Below are 15,717 nucleotides of genomic sequence, written 5' to 3' on the forward strand. Positions count from 1 at the left end.
GGGGCTGGAGACCACAATTCCAGTTCCAGTTCTGCCACACTCCTATGCAGGGCCCCTGTAGATTGAGGATGACCCTTACTGACCGGGGGAAGGTGCCATGAGCTCAACAGTATCACTGTCTCTGGATCCAGTGGGCCACAGACAACTGTGTAGGAACTGACCTTGCCTCAGTTGTTTTCACCGGTCATCTGCATTCCAGACAGAGGGTGAGCTGCCAAACTGCCCATCTGTGCTTTGAGTCCTCTTCTTGTGCCAACTACAGCTGGAGTGTCTGTTGGTGAGAGAACTCATCCCAAATGGCAAGACTTGAGGTTGATCAGCTGCTGCCTTGGCCAAGAAAGCAGGGCCTCAATGCTGCTGTGTGAGGCTCTCCATTGGGTTTTCTTGTCATCAAAAAGACACTCACATTCCTCTCTTCCAAAGGGAAAAAGGCATCATGTGAAGAAAAGTATTTGAACCCATCTTTTTTTCCAGAGTAGGTAATACTGAAGAGAAGAAAGGTAGGAGATGATCCCTTGACAGTTATTTTTTTCTGTGGGGTGCAAGCAGCCTGTTTAGACAGAGCTGCCTGGTTGATCCCAATAGTATGTAGCCATTTCCCCCTCCCAGCTCTGTTCAGTAAAGGCTTCTCACTGGGATTTAGTGAGGTTTTCCCTACAGCCACCCTATGGTTTCAGAGCTTTATTTACTCCAAACAACACCAGGCATGCAGGGAAACAGCCCTAAGCTGTCAGCCAGTTTACAGGGCCAGCAACCAGCCCCACAGGTTTGCTCTGAGGGCTTTAGCTCAGGTGCTCAGCACCATCCTTGGGACTGGTTCCCTCACAGTCCATGTGGTGCCAGCCTGTGGTTTTCTGGGTCTTTCTAACATAAAGCTTCTGGAGAGTGAATATCTGTTATAGGAGTTGAAAATGTTCTTGAAATCCATCCAAGCTGTTTGCCTGGGTCATATGCATTAATCTCTTTGTATTTTCTGACTTAGCACTGAAATGTCTTTAGGTTGGGTCTCCAGCAGGGAACTGGGGCAGGAGCTCAGTTTATCTCATTGCTACCATAGAAGATCAGAATTTTTGTGGGTGACTTCTCATCATTACAGAGTTGGTGTTGGTCTATATGAGCCCTGGAAACAAAGGAAATTGAAGAAACCATCTACCAGAACCATGTGGGAAGGAAAGTGAGCTGGAAAACAGAAGATGTGAGGGAAAACATTCTAAACCATTGAGAGTTGAGCTCTCCTTCTCATTAGGAAACCCACTTCCCTTGTGAGACCACATTTGCCTATAGGAGCAGCTCAGCATGCTGGAGGAAGCGGAGCCTGCTTGTCTTGGCAAGATCCCACAGAGCCCATCCCTAGAGTGCAAAAATCTTAACTGGCTCAAACTGGTATCCACTGTCCAGCAGCATGGCATTTCCCTGGACCTGATGTACTCCACCCTCAGAACACCTCTGATCCCCTGCATCCCCTTCCCTACCTTGCAGATGTAGGTCTGAATGATGCCCTTTTCACAGTGCCTTGACCTCAGAGTCCCAGGTCAACTTGTTTCAGCATAGAGGAATCCTCATGTGACTCTGTGATGAGGACTAGGAACTCATTTAGTACATGGGGAGGGCTAGATGCTTCAGGAGTAACCGTGATACCAAAGAGAAGGAAGGGGACCCCCATCCTGAAAATGCACACCCTTCTCCCCAAACCACCCACATCCCTTCCAGCATCCCACCACCCCAACCTGCCAGGGTTGAATCCTCCAGCACCATCTCTGGGGTGGCCATGCCACTGAGAGCAGCAATGCCAGCAATTCTCATGAAGAAGCTGGCACCATGGAAAACAGGGAATGTACTGGTGCCTGAGGTGGGGTGGGGGGCTGCCTGCGTCCCCTCCCCGCCGTCCCTGGCCGACCGTATTCTGGCTCTGAGGAGTGCTTGGCTCCACCTTCCGCCCTTCCCTCCCCCGGTGCTAAGCAGCAAAGCCAGCTAGAGACATCCAGCCGGGGTATTAGTAAAAACCAAGCCTCCCTCCAGGAATGGCACTCGCTTGAGAGCCTCCCCGTGCTGCGCGCCCCGACACCGCTGGGGCTGGGAGAGAGAACAGGGGGGCTATTGGGATACAAATCACAGCCCTCGCAGGATTTGCCCGGTACACCGGCCAGCAATGTAAGTTTTCCTACCTGAGCTTGCTTGCACACGCGCATACTTTCGTTCGCGCTTTTTCCCCCTCTACTTTCTCTTACTTTTTTCCTTTTTTCATTTTCCCAAACAAGAGTCTGCCTTCCGAAACTAGAGGAATAGCAGCTTTTACTATGCACTGTCTTTTTTTCCAGTTAAGCCAGAGGCATGCTTTTCCATCACTTTTTTTTTTTTCTTCTTCCACTTTTTTTTTTAATTTCTAGATGGGGAGTATAGAGAGGCCTTTATTTTTAGAGTGTTTCTTTCTCTTAGGGGGGAACTGCTGCACAGCAGCAGGGACTTTTAGAGGTGACTGCAGACAGAAGGAGAAAGGTGGAGCATGTGGGACAGGCAACCCAAAGCTATGGCTTGTTTCAAAGTTAAACTTGGTTGTGTTTTTGTCTGGATAGATATAGATATAGATATAGATATAGATATAGATATAGATATAGATATAGATATAGATACAGATGCAGGTATAGATACATGAATGTGAGTATGCATACACACATATACTGGAGTGTGTGTGTGGATGAAGTGTAGATGTATTTTATGCCTTTGGTTTATCAGCTGTGAGAGTGTGGGATGAGATGTCCCTGCAGAAGCACTTTCTCACAGCTGGAATCAGGGTCTCTGGGTGTGGATCCCAGGCCTGGGCTGGTTCTCTGCACAGTGGTGCCACCCGCTCAGGTTCCCTGGCACCTGGGGTATCAGTCCCTTCTGGCTTACAGATACGGTGCCAGTGCTTCCCCTCCCATGCTTCCCCCCAAACATTCACTGCATGTCTTTAAAATAAAGGGGCACTTCCCCACACAAGTTTGGTGGCACTCCTCCACATTCCACTCCTCTGTGGGGTGCTGTGCCCAGGCAGAATAGTGCATATCTCTCTCCTTTCAGGCCCCCAACCTTCATCATCCCTCTTGCTCCAGCCCCTTCCCCACATGTCAGCTCCACATGATTGCAGAGATAGGGAGCAATATCCCAATTAATCAGGGGCCCCGACCCATCCCCACCCCCACTGATCACGGGTTCTGCGGTGTGCACAGCAATTGCGTTGCTTGCGCTTTAATTGAGCAGCCCCTGTCTCTTGGTCAGTTCTTCAGAGACCTTGGAGTCCCTTTCAGATTTGGTCGTTGCTTCTCATTTTCTCTCTTTTCCTCCTTTTTTCCTTTCTTTCCTTTGTTTTTGTCTTCCTCCCTTCCCTCCCCAGTGAGAAGAAGGACAGCAAGAAGGAAGAGGGAAGGCTTGAGAGCAACGATGGCTGACGACCAAGACCTTTCGGAGGTGGAGATGAGCCCAGTGGGCTCTGAAGACCACCACTGCCTCTCCCCAGGACCCTCCATGGCATCAGACAACTCCCCACACCTCACTGGCTCTGGGAATGGGGAGATGGGGAAGGTGAAGAAGGAACAGCAAGACTCAGAGGCGGATGATGACAAGTTCCCGGTGTGCATCCGCGAGGCAGTCAGCCAGGTGCTGAGCGGCTATGACTGGACCCTGGTTCCCATGCCCGTCCGGGTCAATGGAAGTAACAAGAGCAAACCCCATGTCAAGCGGCCCATGAATGCCTTCATGGTCTGGGCACAGGCTGCCCGAAGGAAATTGGCTGACCAGTACCCGCACCTGCACAATGCCGAGCTCAGTAAGACCTTGGGGAAGCTCTGGAGGTAAGAGAGACCGGTGGAATGTGGGCTGTGAGGGCTGAGGTCTGGAGGTGTCCTCTAGAGGACTGCGTAGTCATGTGGAAGGATGGAGACTCAGCAGGATGGAAGGGGTGTCCCTTGATGGGACTTCTGTATGGTGAGCCCCCTCACAGGAGGCACAGTTGTTGACTGAAGCTAGAGTGGTGGCTGGATGTAGGGAGCTCTTCCTCAGCAGAGCTCACCTCTGTCCTGGGCAGCAGCACTTTCCATGTGTTTCCTACTAAGTTTCCCTGTTGTTCCTGATGAGGACACTCTCATTCTGGTCCTCCCTGCCTGACTGCCTGGGGAGATCTTGTTTTCTTGGCTCACCCTCCCTGTAGGGCTCAGTTGTGCACTAGCAGTCAACTGGCTGAGCTCAAGACTTAAGAGCTAAGTCACAGGTGGCTGCCTCAAGCCTGAATGAACTCAGATCCCAGCACTAACAGGGTTTCTTTTACGGGCAGTACCACAAAGCAAGAGGGAAACTAATTTACAGCTGAGAAGGAAGGTCAGGGGAAAGGAGACAGACAGTCAGAGCCCGACACCCACCCTTCCCTGTATGATCCCACTTTTGGCAGGCCATGCAAGTGCAGTGAGATGGACAAGGAGAGAAACAGGTAGAAACAGGGGCTGAGGCTTAGCAGAGAGGAAGAGACCTGCAAGAGTCCCAGCCTTAGCAGGCTCTCTTGGAATATGCTGGCTCAAACAAACCCCATCTTCCTTTGCATCCAGAGAGATGCCCTCCCTTCTCACTAGCACACATACACTTGTCCTTTAGCACCACCAGTTTGTGCACCTGTTTTCACTTTGTGCAGATCCTGGGTCCTTCAAGTAGCCTCCCCTCCTTCCTCCAGCAGATCCATAGGCTGCTCTCATTGAGTGCAGCCAGCCCCTGAGTGTGCAGAGAGCCATTGTGCTGAAGCCAAACGTGTCAGGCTGACTGTGCTGCATCCTTCCTGTCGGACGCTCTCCGCTGATAACCCCATCAACCTGTTACTTTCTGCCACAAGTCCCCAGCACAGCCTCCTGCCTCATGCCAATCAACACAAACCAAGGCTCATGCAAACAGCCCTCTCATTCTCACACTCTGACATCATTTCATAGAGGAAGCCTTCAGTTTTGGGTGAGCCAAGGCACATTTTTTGAAGCAGAAGCTTCAAAACACATTCTCTATAGCAGCTATTCATTCCTGGCTTCAAACTGCCTAGCTCACAAGGAACCAACCCCTTGGGCATTAGATTCTCTCTCTGCTATGTCAGCCTGTTTACTGTGACTCCTGAGTGTCTAATGTAACCCCAGCAAAGGGATTTCTTTGGGAAGTCAAAGGCAGAGCATTGATTGTGAATGTCTCATCTGATCTTCTTTCCTGCTTGGATCTCCTCTGCCTTCTCTTTATCACAGCACTTGCTTTAACCTGGGGCTCTGCTGCCAGCCTCTGGATTGAGAAGCTGTGTTGAAAAGAGGCGGGGGGGGGGGGGCACCCTTTTTGTTCCTGAAATGTTGATTTCAAGATATCATTCCTTTACTGCAAAATTTTGCCAGATTTTAGAGCAATGGTGTCTCCCTCCAGGCACTGCATTTTCCTAGAAAATGTAGCAGAGCAGTGAAACCTCCACAGGTATTGCACTCAGAACACAGGGAGGCAGAGCCCCCAGCCCATGGCCACAGTCATGTACCTAAATGCCTCTGTGCTTTCAGGACATGGCTCCCACTGCTGGCCATATGGGACTCAGAGCAGCGGGACACTGCCGCCAGACAATGGTCAAGGTCTCCATGTGTTTCTTAGGGCACAATACAGCCAGGTAGCATTGCTCAGATGAGAAGCTTGTGGGGTCAGGCCTGGGGTTGTTGTAAGCTCCTGAGTTTGCCACCTGGGTGCTTCTCTTGAACGTCTCCTCTCCTAGTGCATGCTGAGGCTCTCCGAGCCATGCCAGCCCCTATGAAGATCACACAACACAGCAAGCTGGGTACAGTCAGTATCTGGCCCTATGTGTGTGTATTTCTGTGAGGCTGGGGGGAAATATCAACCACAAAACTCCAGAGGAGGTGGCCCAAAGCTTACCAGGATAGTAGCCCAGAGCCTTGCCTTCCAGTCATGGTATGGCTGGGCTTCCTCTGCTGAGGTTCCCACTGCCTGATCTACACTGTCCTCCAGGTATAGCTCCTACACATGGGTACAGCTGCAAGCAGACAGGATTTTTTCTGGATAGCTTAGCCTCAAACTTTTGATGAATGTCCTTGCAAAGGTGGCCACCGAAACCCTACTGCCATGGCTTGTCGCTCTGGAAAATGTTGGCTTTTCTGAGCTTATACAGATAAAGGGTGGGTTAGAGGCAAAGGCTGGTGACCACAGGGACTCCCTGCGGACCACCATTAAACCAAGCACGTCCCCAGCAATCGGCACTGGGTGGGGATGGAAAAGGATGAAAATCTTGAGAGGCACCTGTGAAATAGGATGCAACAGCCCAGCTTTTTTTTTTTTTTAAACCCAGAATTTGCACCGCCGTGTTCTCCACAGGCACCAGCCCTCATTGGAAGGGGCTGCAAGATATGCCCTAATGGCCATGTTACCTGCCTGACCCCAAACATGGTGCCAGGGGGCTTATGGCCCCATCCACCTTCTCCAGTCTGTACCCATTAGGGTGTGTGATGGGTGCAGACAACAAGTGGGACATACTAAAAAAGAAGGGAGAGTTTTTGTTCTTGATGGTCACGAAATCTGTCCTTGAATGGTTTCCTTTCCTAGGGTGGGACGGGGAACAGCTCTCAAATGGAGGCTGGCTGCTGAAAATGTCAGCATGACTCCCAGCCAAAATGCCAGCCAGCACCACCTCCAGGGCTGAAAACAAGGGAGGCACGGGAAGAAGGGGAGGAAGGCTTGGTAGGGAGGAGCAAAGGACCCCGATGGAGGGATCTTTGCATGCAACACCCAGGGAATTGGTTCATGCCCACAAAATCTAGGGCCATGGACGTGAAGGAGGGCTGCTTTCTGCTCCCAGCCAGCCCTTGCCTTGCATCAGCTCCAGTGGCCAAGCCCATCACTGCACTGACTCATTGGCAGCTGAGCCCCAGCCAGGGTCAGGCCTCTGGCTGCTGAGCCAGGCGCCTGGCACATGGAGCAGTGCCACGCCAGGCAGCAGAAGGGGAGGCTCTGAGAGGCAAGCAGGAAGGTTTTAGCCCTTCTTTCTCCTCCCAGAGCGCGGCGCTGGATGCTTGCCCCTCTCCCCTCAGCTCAGGGGTGAGCATTTGGTGTCAGGCTTGGATAAGCCCCATGAAGGGCTTTGCTCTGTGATCCGTAACTTCTCTGCCCGTGCGAGATTCCTTTGCATTATAGCCGAGAGAGCATGGGGGGCAGGAGGGGGAGGGCAGGAAGCAAGTGAAATCCAAATCTCTCCAAATCTCCTGGCCTTTGCCTGCTCGCACCAGTTTCACTTTGCTAAAGCTGATTTGAATTCTGATCCCAGTGTGAGGGAGGAGGGAGCAGGCAGCCTTAGAGAGAAGGCAAAGATGTGGGGAGTGGACTTGCCTCTGTCCTGTTGGTGGCACTACCCATGGACTGCTGTCAAGTAGAGAGGAGGTGAGGCACTTCAGCATAGCTCAGAGGGCACCTGTGTAGCCTGCAATGGCTCTGTTTTACACCATCCACAAGAGAGATCTCAGAGGCTGAGCTCTGCAGGTTTTGCCTCTATTCTCCATATCCCACGTTCTGTAAGGATGAAGGTTTTGCCAAGGCAAGGTTGCTCCCAGTCCACAAGGGTTGACCCTTGGAGGGCTGTCTGGAGCAGCACAGGCTGAGGGATTAGAACCCTCTGGGACTTGTGAACATGGTATACAGTGGCAGGAGGGAGACAGGAAAGCTGGTGCTGGATTCATGGTGGCTCAGTTGCTTTAATCTCCAGGATTAAGGCAGTGGAGGAATGTGGTGTGTGGCCACAACCGCTCAGGCTGACTGGAGTGAACCCAGGTCAGCACTATGCCACACACCTTCCGTCTACCAGCCGAGGCAATGCACAAGGTGTAGGGGGGAAAAGGGTGTTTAGGGACCAACCCATTACTTGCTGATAACCTGATCACCCACTGGATTTACCTGTGTATTCCTTGAGCCATACCTCCTCTTCATCTTCAGTTTTTCAGGTCAGTTCAGGCCTTTATATCTTCCCCAGAGCCTACAGCTAAACAGAATTGGTCACATTTTAGTGCTAAGGGCTTCAGGGGTGCCAAGGTGCTGGCACAATCCCAACCCCATGTAGGTCTTTTGCTGGGAAGAAAAAACTGGGGACATAACATAAATGGATTTTTTTTTTTTTCTGTTTATGAGCCCTGCCATTCTTAATGGCTGTTTTGAGTTCCCAGTCATGAGAAGACCAGTCCCTTCTGAGAGTACTGGTTTTTGGTTGGAGGCAGGATGACCCTGAGTCACAAGAATATAAGGAGGAAAATCATAATATGAAATTGAAGTGCTTCCAGCTGAAATGCTGCAAAAGGCTTGAGCAATGAGCTTGATCTTATCTTCAAGTGCTCTGAGGCATCCTGCCTGTGCATTTCACCATTTCCTCAGAGAGCCTTAACTAGAGCAGCCCATGATCTGGCAGGAATACAGACAAGGAGCTTACACTTCTGCAGTGCCTTTCATCCAGAGACAAGGCTCATCTACAATGCCAGCAAAATAGCAGCTAAATTTTTTACAACTGCTTGGCAGTTCAAGAAAGGCTGGTCCTTTGTGCTTCAGCCTTTTGCACTATCCATGTCTGAGGTGAGCAGGAGCTCCAGGTATAGTAGAATACACAGTTTCTAGTCCTTCCAAATTTTCTTTCTGATAGGGTTTCTAGCCCTTTCCAAACTTCCAAATTCCCTTGTAGGATATTGCAAGATGACAAAGGGTTGCTTTACATGGTTCCCGTGGAGCCAATATCAATTACTGCTATTGGTGCTCCAATACAGCCTCAAACTAGGAGCAGAGTCTATAGAAGGAGACATGGAGCAGGCAGCACTACAGGGAGTATGCTACCTTTGTCCAAAGGACAATTGCAACTGCCCTTAATTTGCCTGAAGTTTTTAAAAGCAGCTCATCTAACCTTATTTAACACAGCTACAAAAGGCTGCGCTTCGCCCTTTGGCAATGGAAGAGAGGGTAAGTTGAACTTACTGAGGTGAGAAGCATCACACAGGTGGGGAAGGGGCATCCAGCACTGGCACCAACCAGTGGCAGGGCTTAATGACTAAGGAGAAGAAGGAAAGCATTGCTGTCTCCATGGAAACACTCCAAGTTCTTCCTATTGTTTCGGGAAGTACCCTCCATGGGGCAACATCCTGGCATTTGGATTTACACACCCTGTTCCACAATACTGAGCACAGGTGGTTTTTGATGGACCTGCCCCACTCCTTTCCCTCTTCTTTACCACCTCGGTCTCTGCAGGTTATTGAACGAAAGCGACAAGCGGCCCTTCATTGAAGAGGCGGAGCGGCTGAGGATGCAGCACAAGAAGGACCATCCTGATTACAAGTACCAGCCCCGCCGGCGGAAAAATGGCAAGGCCACACAGGGCGAGGGTGAAGGCCAGGTAGAAGGGGAGGCTGGTGGGGCTGCTGCCATCCAGGCCCACTACAAGAATGCCCACCTGGATCACAGGCATCCCGGTGAAGGGTCGCCCATGTCTGACGGTCATCCAGAACACTCCTCAGGTGAGTCTGGGGTCTCAGTGAATCTCTTGAGAGACTACAGCTAAGTCAGAAGCTCAAAAGCAACAAGTCATCATGGTGAAACCCCTAATGATGGGGCTCACACCTTACTCATGACCCAGCAGACTGCTGGTGACAGCAATACAGGGACATGCCTGAGTTTCAGAGGCACTTGCATTCCTCTAGTCAGGCAAGTTATGATTGCATCCTCCCTTTTTGCTATAAGATGATATAAAGAGATTTGGTTTTGTCTATTTCTTTCCCCAGCTAGCCAGCTGCTGGCATACTGGGAAGAACAGAGATGGGTTGTGTATAGAGCAAGTCATAAAGCTGTAACTCACCTCTTCTCTCTTTTTCCTTTTCAAAATATTCTTCACATTGCAGGTCAGAGCCATGGGCCCCCCACACCTCCTACCACCCCTAAGACCGAGATGCAGGCAGGCAAAGCCGATTCCAAACGAGAAGGGCGTTCCCTGGGGGAAGGGGGAAAGCCACACATTGACTTTGGAAATGTGGACATTGGGGAGATCAGCCATGAGGTGATGTCCAACATGGAGACCTTTGATGTCAATGAATTTGATCAATACCTGCCGCCCAACGGACACGCTGGCCACCCAGGCCATGTCGGGGGCTATGCGGCAGCGGCTGCTGCTGGCTACGGCCTCGGGAGCGCCCTGGCTGCGGCCAGCGGACACTCTGCCTGGATCTCCAAGCAGCATGGAGTCTCCTTGTCCACTGCCACCTCATCGGTGGTGGACTCAAAGGCCCAGGTGAAAACGGAGGGGTCCACCCCTGGAGGCCATTACACTGACCAGCCCTCCACTTCCCAGATTGCTTACACATCCCTGAGTCTGCCCCACTACGGCTCGGCCTTCCCCTCCATCTCCAGGCCACAGTTTGACTACCCGGACCACCAGCCCTCGGGACCCTACTACAGCCATTCCACCCAAGCCTCTGGCCTCTACTCTGCCTTCTCCTATATGGGACCTTCCCAACGTCCCCTTTACACTGCCATCTCTGACCCTGCACCCTCCGTGCCACAGTCCCATAGCCCCACACATTGGGAACAGCCCGTGTACACAACTCTCTCCAGACCATAGGGAATGGGGAACAGTGACCGAAGCAGCAACGGAAAGGCTCTGAAGAATCAGCACAGGCAGAGAGCCTCCGAACTCCAAGGTCACTCAGTGCCATCCAGCCACCAGAACCCACCAAGCATACAGAAGTGCCTTTCTTGATCCCAGCTCTCGCTGGCACACCCACCTAGAGGAAGGTTTATCATCCTTTTGCCCTTTACCAATTTCACACAGGCCACATGGCTGGCTTGCGATGCCTTACTGGCCTTCTAGATGAGGAGGATTCTAGACATGGAGTGACTGGTCTGTGGTGGGTTTTGTTGTGCACACCCTGGACTGTACGATGAGAGAGACTGTCCTTTCCTTCCCCTCCCACACTGTTCCAGGGAGTTTGAGAGTGTTTCCAACAGGCCACAATGGCCAACACTTTGTCACCAGCTGCAGGTGTTGGGTGGCTGCTCAGCCTCGGGATGTGTCACGGGAGGAGCAGTAGGGAGGATGGCATGGCCGGCTTCCTTGCAATCAGCGTCGTGCAGCAGTCCTGCCTAAGATTCACACGTGCATGAATCTTGAACCCCTTGGAAGACCAACCTACGCTTACTTCCCTGCCGATTTCCTCAGCTGCACCCTAGCTTTTCTCCCCACCTCTCCCTACCATCCTGTCTCTGTTTAATCCCACACTCTTCCCAGAATGGAGGTTTGAAGGCTTGCCTGAACAGTACATGGGATTTGGGAACAGCAGGGTCAGTCTTAGCATTACTCATATCACAGCCTGTGTGCACACACGTGTTCATATATGAAGGCAGAGAAGAGGTGGGGAAGGACCAATGAACCATTACGGTGCTATGGGTGAATCCTCCTTTTTTAAAATTACTCTGTATCATTCATATCTGGCATTTCTGGCCTCCCAATCTCTTCTAATCTCTTCAGAACAGCAACCAACCTCTGAGCAAACCTGGCCCTTGCTATTCTATGTCTGACGGTGCCAGCATGAAATGAAGAGGCACCAAGAAAGCTACGATGCACTTGCCAACACCTCGAGTTGATTCCAGTACTCTTTGAGCTCCCACTCCAAACCCAGGCTGAACTCATTTGTCCATCGTGTCTCCCAGTCAGCCAACACCTCCCTCCCATCTATGCTGAGAATGGAAAGATACTCCTGTGGCTTTAAGCAAGGTAGATACAGACCCAATCTTGGATGATGAAAGAAGCCTATTTAGGTGCAAAGTAATCTTCTTTGCCTTTGGGTTTCAAACTGGAAGTAACCATCTCTTAGAGATCAACCTCTTTTTCCAGCCCAACATCTGAAGACAGTCTGCTTGCTTCTCCTTTGGCACCTCCAGGACTGGGGTGGTTTGTCATGCCAGGGAGTGAACTGGCACAAAAATTGCCACAGGAAAAGATGATTCCTGGCAGCTGATTGCAGAGACATGCTGTGGGACTTTTCAATGCATATTCCAGTCTAGAAAGAGACTTTAACTAAATGTGGACTGTGATGGGTGCTGCTGTATCCCTCTGTTGATATGACTGTCAGATGCCCTTCCTGCCTCCCTTAGCTACAGATGACTTATCCTTGTGGTGTCTGAAAAGATCATGTAGAATGTTCGCTCCCTGTACGCATGTAACCTCTTCCAGCCCTGTCCCTTTATTTATGCAAGTAGCACCTTCCTCCCCTACCTCCCTTTCCTCAGTCTCTGTGCCGTCCTAGCACCATTAACTCTGCATTAAACATATGGAATAATAAACTTATAAGTTTCATTTTCACATGCTTGAGTTTCTTTGACCTCTTCCTTGCAAGTCTCTTGTTTTTTCCTCCAGTACATGTATGATGGGTCACACACATCACCACACAGATCCTGTGCACAGCCTTCCTCTGCCTCTCAGGAAGAGGACACAGGTACAATTCTGACTGGCTTCACATCCTTCATGGATATGAAACTCACCTTCTGTTTACACCTCACCTCCAGTCATTTCTTCCATGAGAAAAGCACTAACACTGATTTCTGTTCTTCATAGGAGATACAGCACACGCAATCAAGAGTACTATTTTGCATGTGTTTCACCCAAAAATTTCTTGGTGTGATTTCTGATGCTCTCTAGGATAGAAGTGTGGGATTTCTCATCTTGGTTACTTATGACCAGGTAGCAGGTGACATACCTTCAAAAAAAAATTCCCCACATACACAAATTTGTGTATTTTGGAAGCAGCCATTAATTTCTCTGTAAAAACTCAACTCCCCACCCTCTTGCCTTCCACAAGCAAGAACCTAAACACAAACACTCATACACACACACACAGAGTATATTCCAGAATACATGTATACACTTCCTTACTTGTTGAAGAAGATATTCTGTATATAGTCAGGTCCTGGGAGGGTATCTGAACTTGTCTGGAAAGAAAAAAGTGTAGCAGGTATCACTCTGCTTAAGAACATCTCTCAAGGCAGAACGGTAGGAGCCCATTTACGACAGACACTCCCAACAATTACAAGTTGATTCCAAAGGGCTTCAATGCTGGTGCACATGAGTACATGCAGTGAGTTCCTGTTCACTAAACACTTTATAGGTAAGTAGAGTAAGCAGAACATCTAGGAACTGTGGAATGTTCAAAGCTTTTTAAAAAGCACAGCACTATTTGGATGAAGTTCTGTATAGGGCCAAGAGCATCCACAGCAGGATGGCTTAATTAATCTAATAATAGTGATGCCAGCTAAAGAGTTCCATGCAAAAGAGGACTGAGAGGAGGAGAAACCTATACCCCAAATCACAGGCTGTGGGAAGAGCCAGAAGGGCACTGCTGAGCAAGTCAGGAGCACAGGCAGGGAGGAAGGGAAGCCATGGTGGAATTAGAGGTATGAAAGCTGATCACAGGGGTGGGAGAGAGAAGTGACGCAGCATGGATGAACAGAAGAGTGGGAAAAGAAACTTCTTAATATCACATAAGTACTCCAGCTCTTCAAGAAGCAAATTAGGAAAGTGAGTGGGCTCTGCCTCAACCATTCGCCAGTGGAAGGGGAAGCCTCTCATAGACGGGGGTTGTTGCAAGTAAGACAGTACTGAGAATACCATTGGTAACAGAGGGGTTAACCACTCCTCCTGCAGCCTAGCAGGAGCTGGCCAGGCATCCTTCCCTATCCCTTTAATCGTATCTGATACAGATGCAAGGCTGGGGAGGGGAGTCCAGTAGGGAACAAAGAAGCCATTTAAAAAAAATAAAAAAAAGGACAAGAAAACGACCCTGCGCTCCATGGCAGACGCCAAAACGATTGCACAAAGGCACCATTTCAGGGCTGAAATTTCACCGCACCAACGTGATTAAAGGATTCCATGGAGGGTGGGGGGGAGAAGGCTGAAGGCCACAGTGCTGGAAATTAACCTTTTCTTGGTATGGGTGGCCTGGACCAGGAAGCATTTGCATTCTTCACAGTCAACCCCCTCCATGCACCTGCAAACATCTCCACATTCCCTTTGACCTGTCATTTCACCCAGGGACTCATTCAGCTCTTGCATTATTGCCTCCAAAACCAGCCCTTCCTGTGCACACCAAGAAAGGAAGGATAGACTGGTGCTTTTACAGGGAGCAGTAAGAGAATGACATTCATGGCTGCTTACATGAGCCAAGTTCCCAGGCAGGTGGGTATAAACTCCCTTTGGGACATGGATGCTCATGTGGAGGCACTGACCACACATACAGCATGGAGAATGATTATATATAAGCACAAGCTTTAACAAGAACTAGTCAGAAATATTATTTCTGGACGAGAGCACAAAAAAATATAATATAAGGCAGAAACCATAGCTGAGGTATACCTTCTTCTCTTTAAAAATAAAAACCAAAACCTCTGAGAGCTCTTTTTAGTAAGATAATTGAGAAAATTTGGTGTGTTCTGCTCAAGCTCAGATCTTCCGCATGCAGCGAAAGAACCTTGAAGTACACAGATCAAGAAATGAAAACTAGGTGAAGTGATGAAAATCTGCAGCTGGCTGGAAGCCTTTGCAGATTGTAAGGTATCCATCCAACTCTTGACTCAAGCACATTACCTCCCAGCACATCAGAGGTGAGAGTGCAGGTACCTGAAGGGGACAGATGACTGATCTTTCACCACAATATAGATCAAAGGAACTCTAGGATTTAGCTGCAGTTGTGCCACCTTAAGTATCATCAGGGTATGTTCAACTGAGATGGCCTGTCCATCCCCAGGACCTCAGTTCCACCATGTGTCAGAGAACAGCTGCACCAGGAGCAAGTGCAACAACAACCCACACCTGCCGAGCTGGTGGGACAGCAAGGGGCGGCCGCGCTTCCGGCTGGGGCAGTGCTACTGAAAGGGGATCCCCACTTCTGATAAGCAGCAAAGGAGCAGGGAAACAATAGGTGGCTTGATGAGAGCTGCTCTACGATACTCCTGAGAAGCCCCACAGTCAGCACTGGCCAAAGAGGAAATTGGGGGTTTCCACAGCAACCTGTTCAGGGCACAAAGGCCCAAGTGTCTAGGGGGAAGCAATGGAGGTGTCTCAGCACTCCTATTTTAAGAAGGAACAGCGGTGGAAGGCTGGAGTCTTTCTGAAGCCAAAGTACCTGCCAGAGCATTTCTGTACAGCAGGAGCTTAATTGGATATCAGTCCTGTAAGCAGGGAGGAGCAGTGCTAGAGAGGGAGTTACTGCAGACTTTGGGCTTCAATAGTGTAATAAAGCTGAAAAAACAGCATTGCACTTGGCCCCCTTAGTCTTACTAATATGGTATATGACACACATTAAAAAAAAAAATACCCAGACTGGTGGAGACAACTAAGAAAGTCATCTCTCAGACATATAGGACTGAAAGAGAAAATCAGAGGGCAAAAAACCCCAAATACATTTAATTTAAAATAGGGGGATCTAGAATTTATTTACACAAACACTAGCCAAAATTAGAAATAACCCTGGAAATGCAAAACCAAAAACAATAGCTGGAATCTGATCAGTCTGTGATAATTAACTCATCCACACCCCAGTCTTCATAGCTCCCATCTGGAAGGTAACGACGGATGATTATGGGGATCTTGCGTGCTCTGAAGGGAAGAGAGAGATGAAAAGAAATGTCAGAATCTCCACTGTATCACTTCAGTAGGTGATG

The 15,717-nt window shown here is 49.7% G+C and overlaps 2 protein-coding genes across 7 annotated transcripts in view; one reads left to right on the forward strand and one right to left on the reverse strand.

The window, feature by feature from the left end:
* Positions 1-15,717, reverse strand: part of POLR2F (RNA polymerase II, I and III subunit F) — a 30,733-nt gene that overhangs the window by 11,186 nt on the left and 3,830 nt on the right. For 2 of the 5 annotated variants that reach the window (XR_008437417.1, XM_053979137.1), the window contains one exon: positions 7,933-8,017. Coding sequence is in view for 4 of the 5 variants with exons in the window: in XM_053979137.1 (XP_053835112.1) it covers positions 7,981-8,017 (37 nt within the window). In the remaining variant the exon portion in view is untranslated. Of the gene's footprint in view, positions 1-7,567; positions 8,018-15,432; positions 15,653-15,717 lie in introns of those variants that run through there. The other 3 variants (XM_053979135.1, XM_053979133.1, XM_053979134.1) reach the window with 2 other exon arrangements.
* SOX10 (SRY-box transcription factor 10) lies at positions 1,819-12,364 on the forward strand. 2 transcript variants are annotated; one of them, XM_053979115.1, is made up of 4 exons: positions 1,819-2,151; positions 3,374-3,830; positions 9,262-9,527; positions 9,909-12,364. In XM_053979115.1, exons 2-4 carry the CDS (start codon positions 3,421-3,423, stop codon positions 10,622-10,624), a joined length of 1,392 nt encoding a protein of 463 aa, XP_053835090.1. In that variant the 5' UTR covers positions 1,819-2,151; positions 3,374-3,420; the 3' UTR covers positions 10,625-12,364. The 2 variants fall into 2 exon arrangements, with proteins under 2 accessions (XP_053835090.1, XP_053835089.1); XM_053979114.1 differs by lacking the exon at positions 1,819-2,151 and having other exon boundaries at positions 3,055-3,830.

This window comes from Vidua macroura, chromosome 5 (genome assembly GCF_024509145.1).
Source record: "Vidua macroura isolate BioBank_ID:100142 chromosome 5, ASM2450914v1, whole genome shotgun sequence".
Taxonomy (NCBI): Eukaryota; Metazoa; Chordata; class Aves; order Passeriformes; family Viduidae; genus Vidua; species Vidua macroura.

Coding starts and splice junctions, on each gene's coding strand:
- SOX10 (XM_053979114.1), top strand. CDS start 3,118: ATGATTGCAGAGATAGGGAGCAATATCCCAATTAATCAGGGGCCCCGA. Junction 3,831..9,261: donor ACCTTGGGGAAGCTCTGGAG/GTAAGAGAGACC, acceptor CGGTCTCTGCAG/GTTATTGAACGAAAGCGACA. Junction 9,528..9,908: donor TCATCCAGAACACTCCTCAG/GTGAGTCTGGGG, acceptor TTCACATTGCAG/GTCAGAGCCATGGGCCCCCC.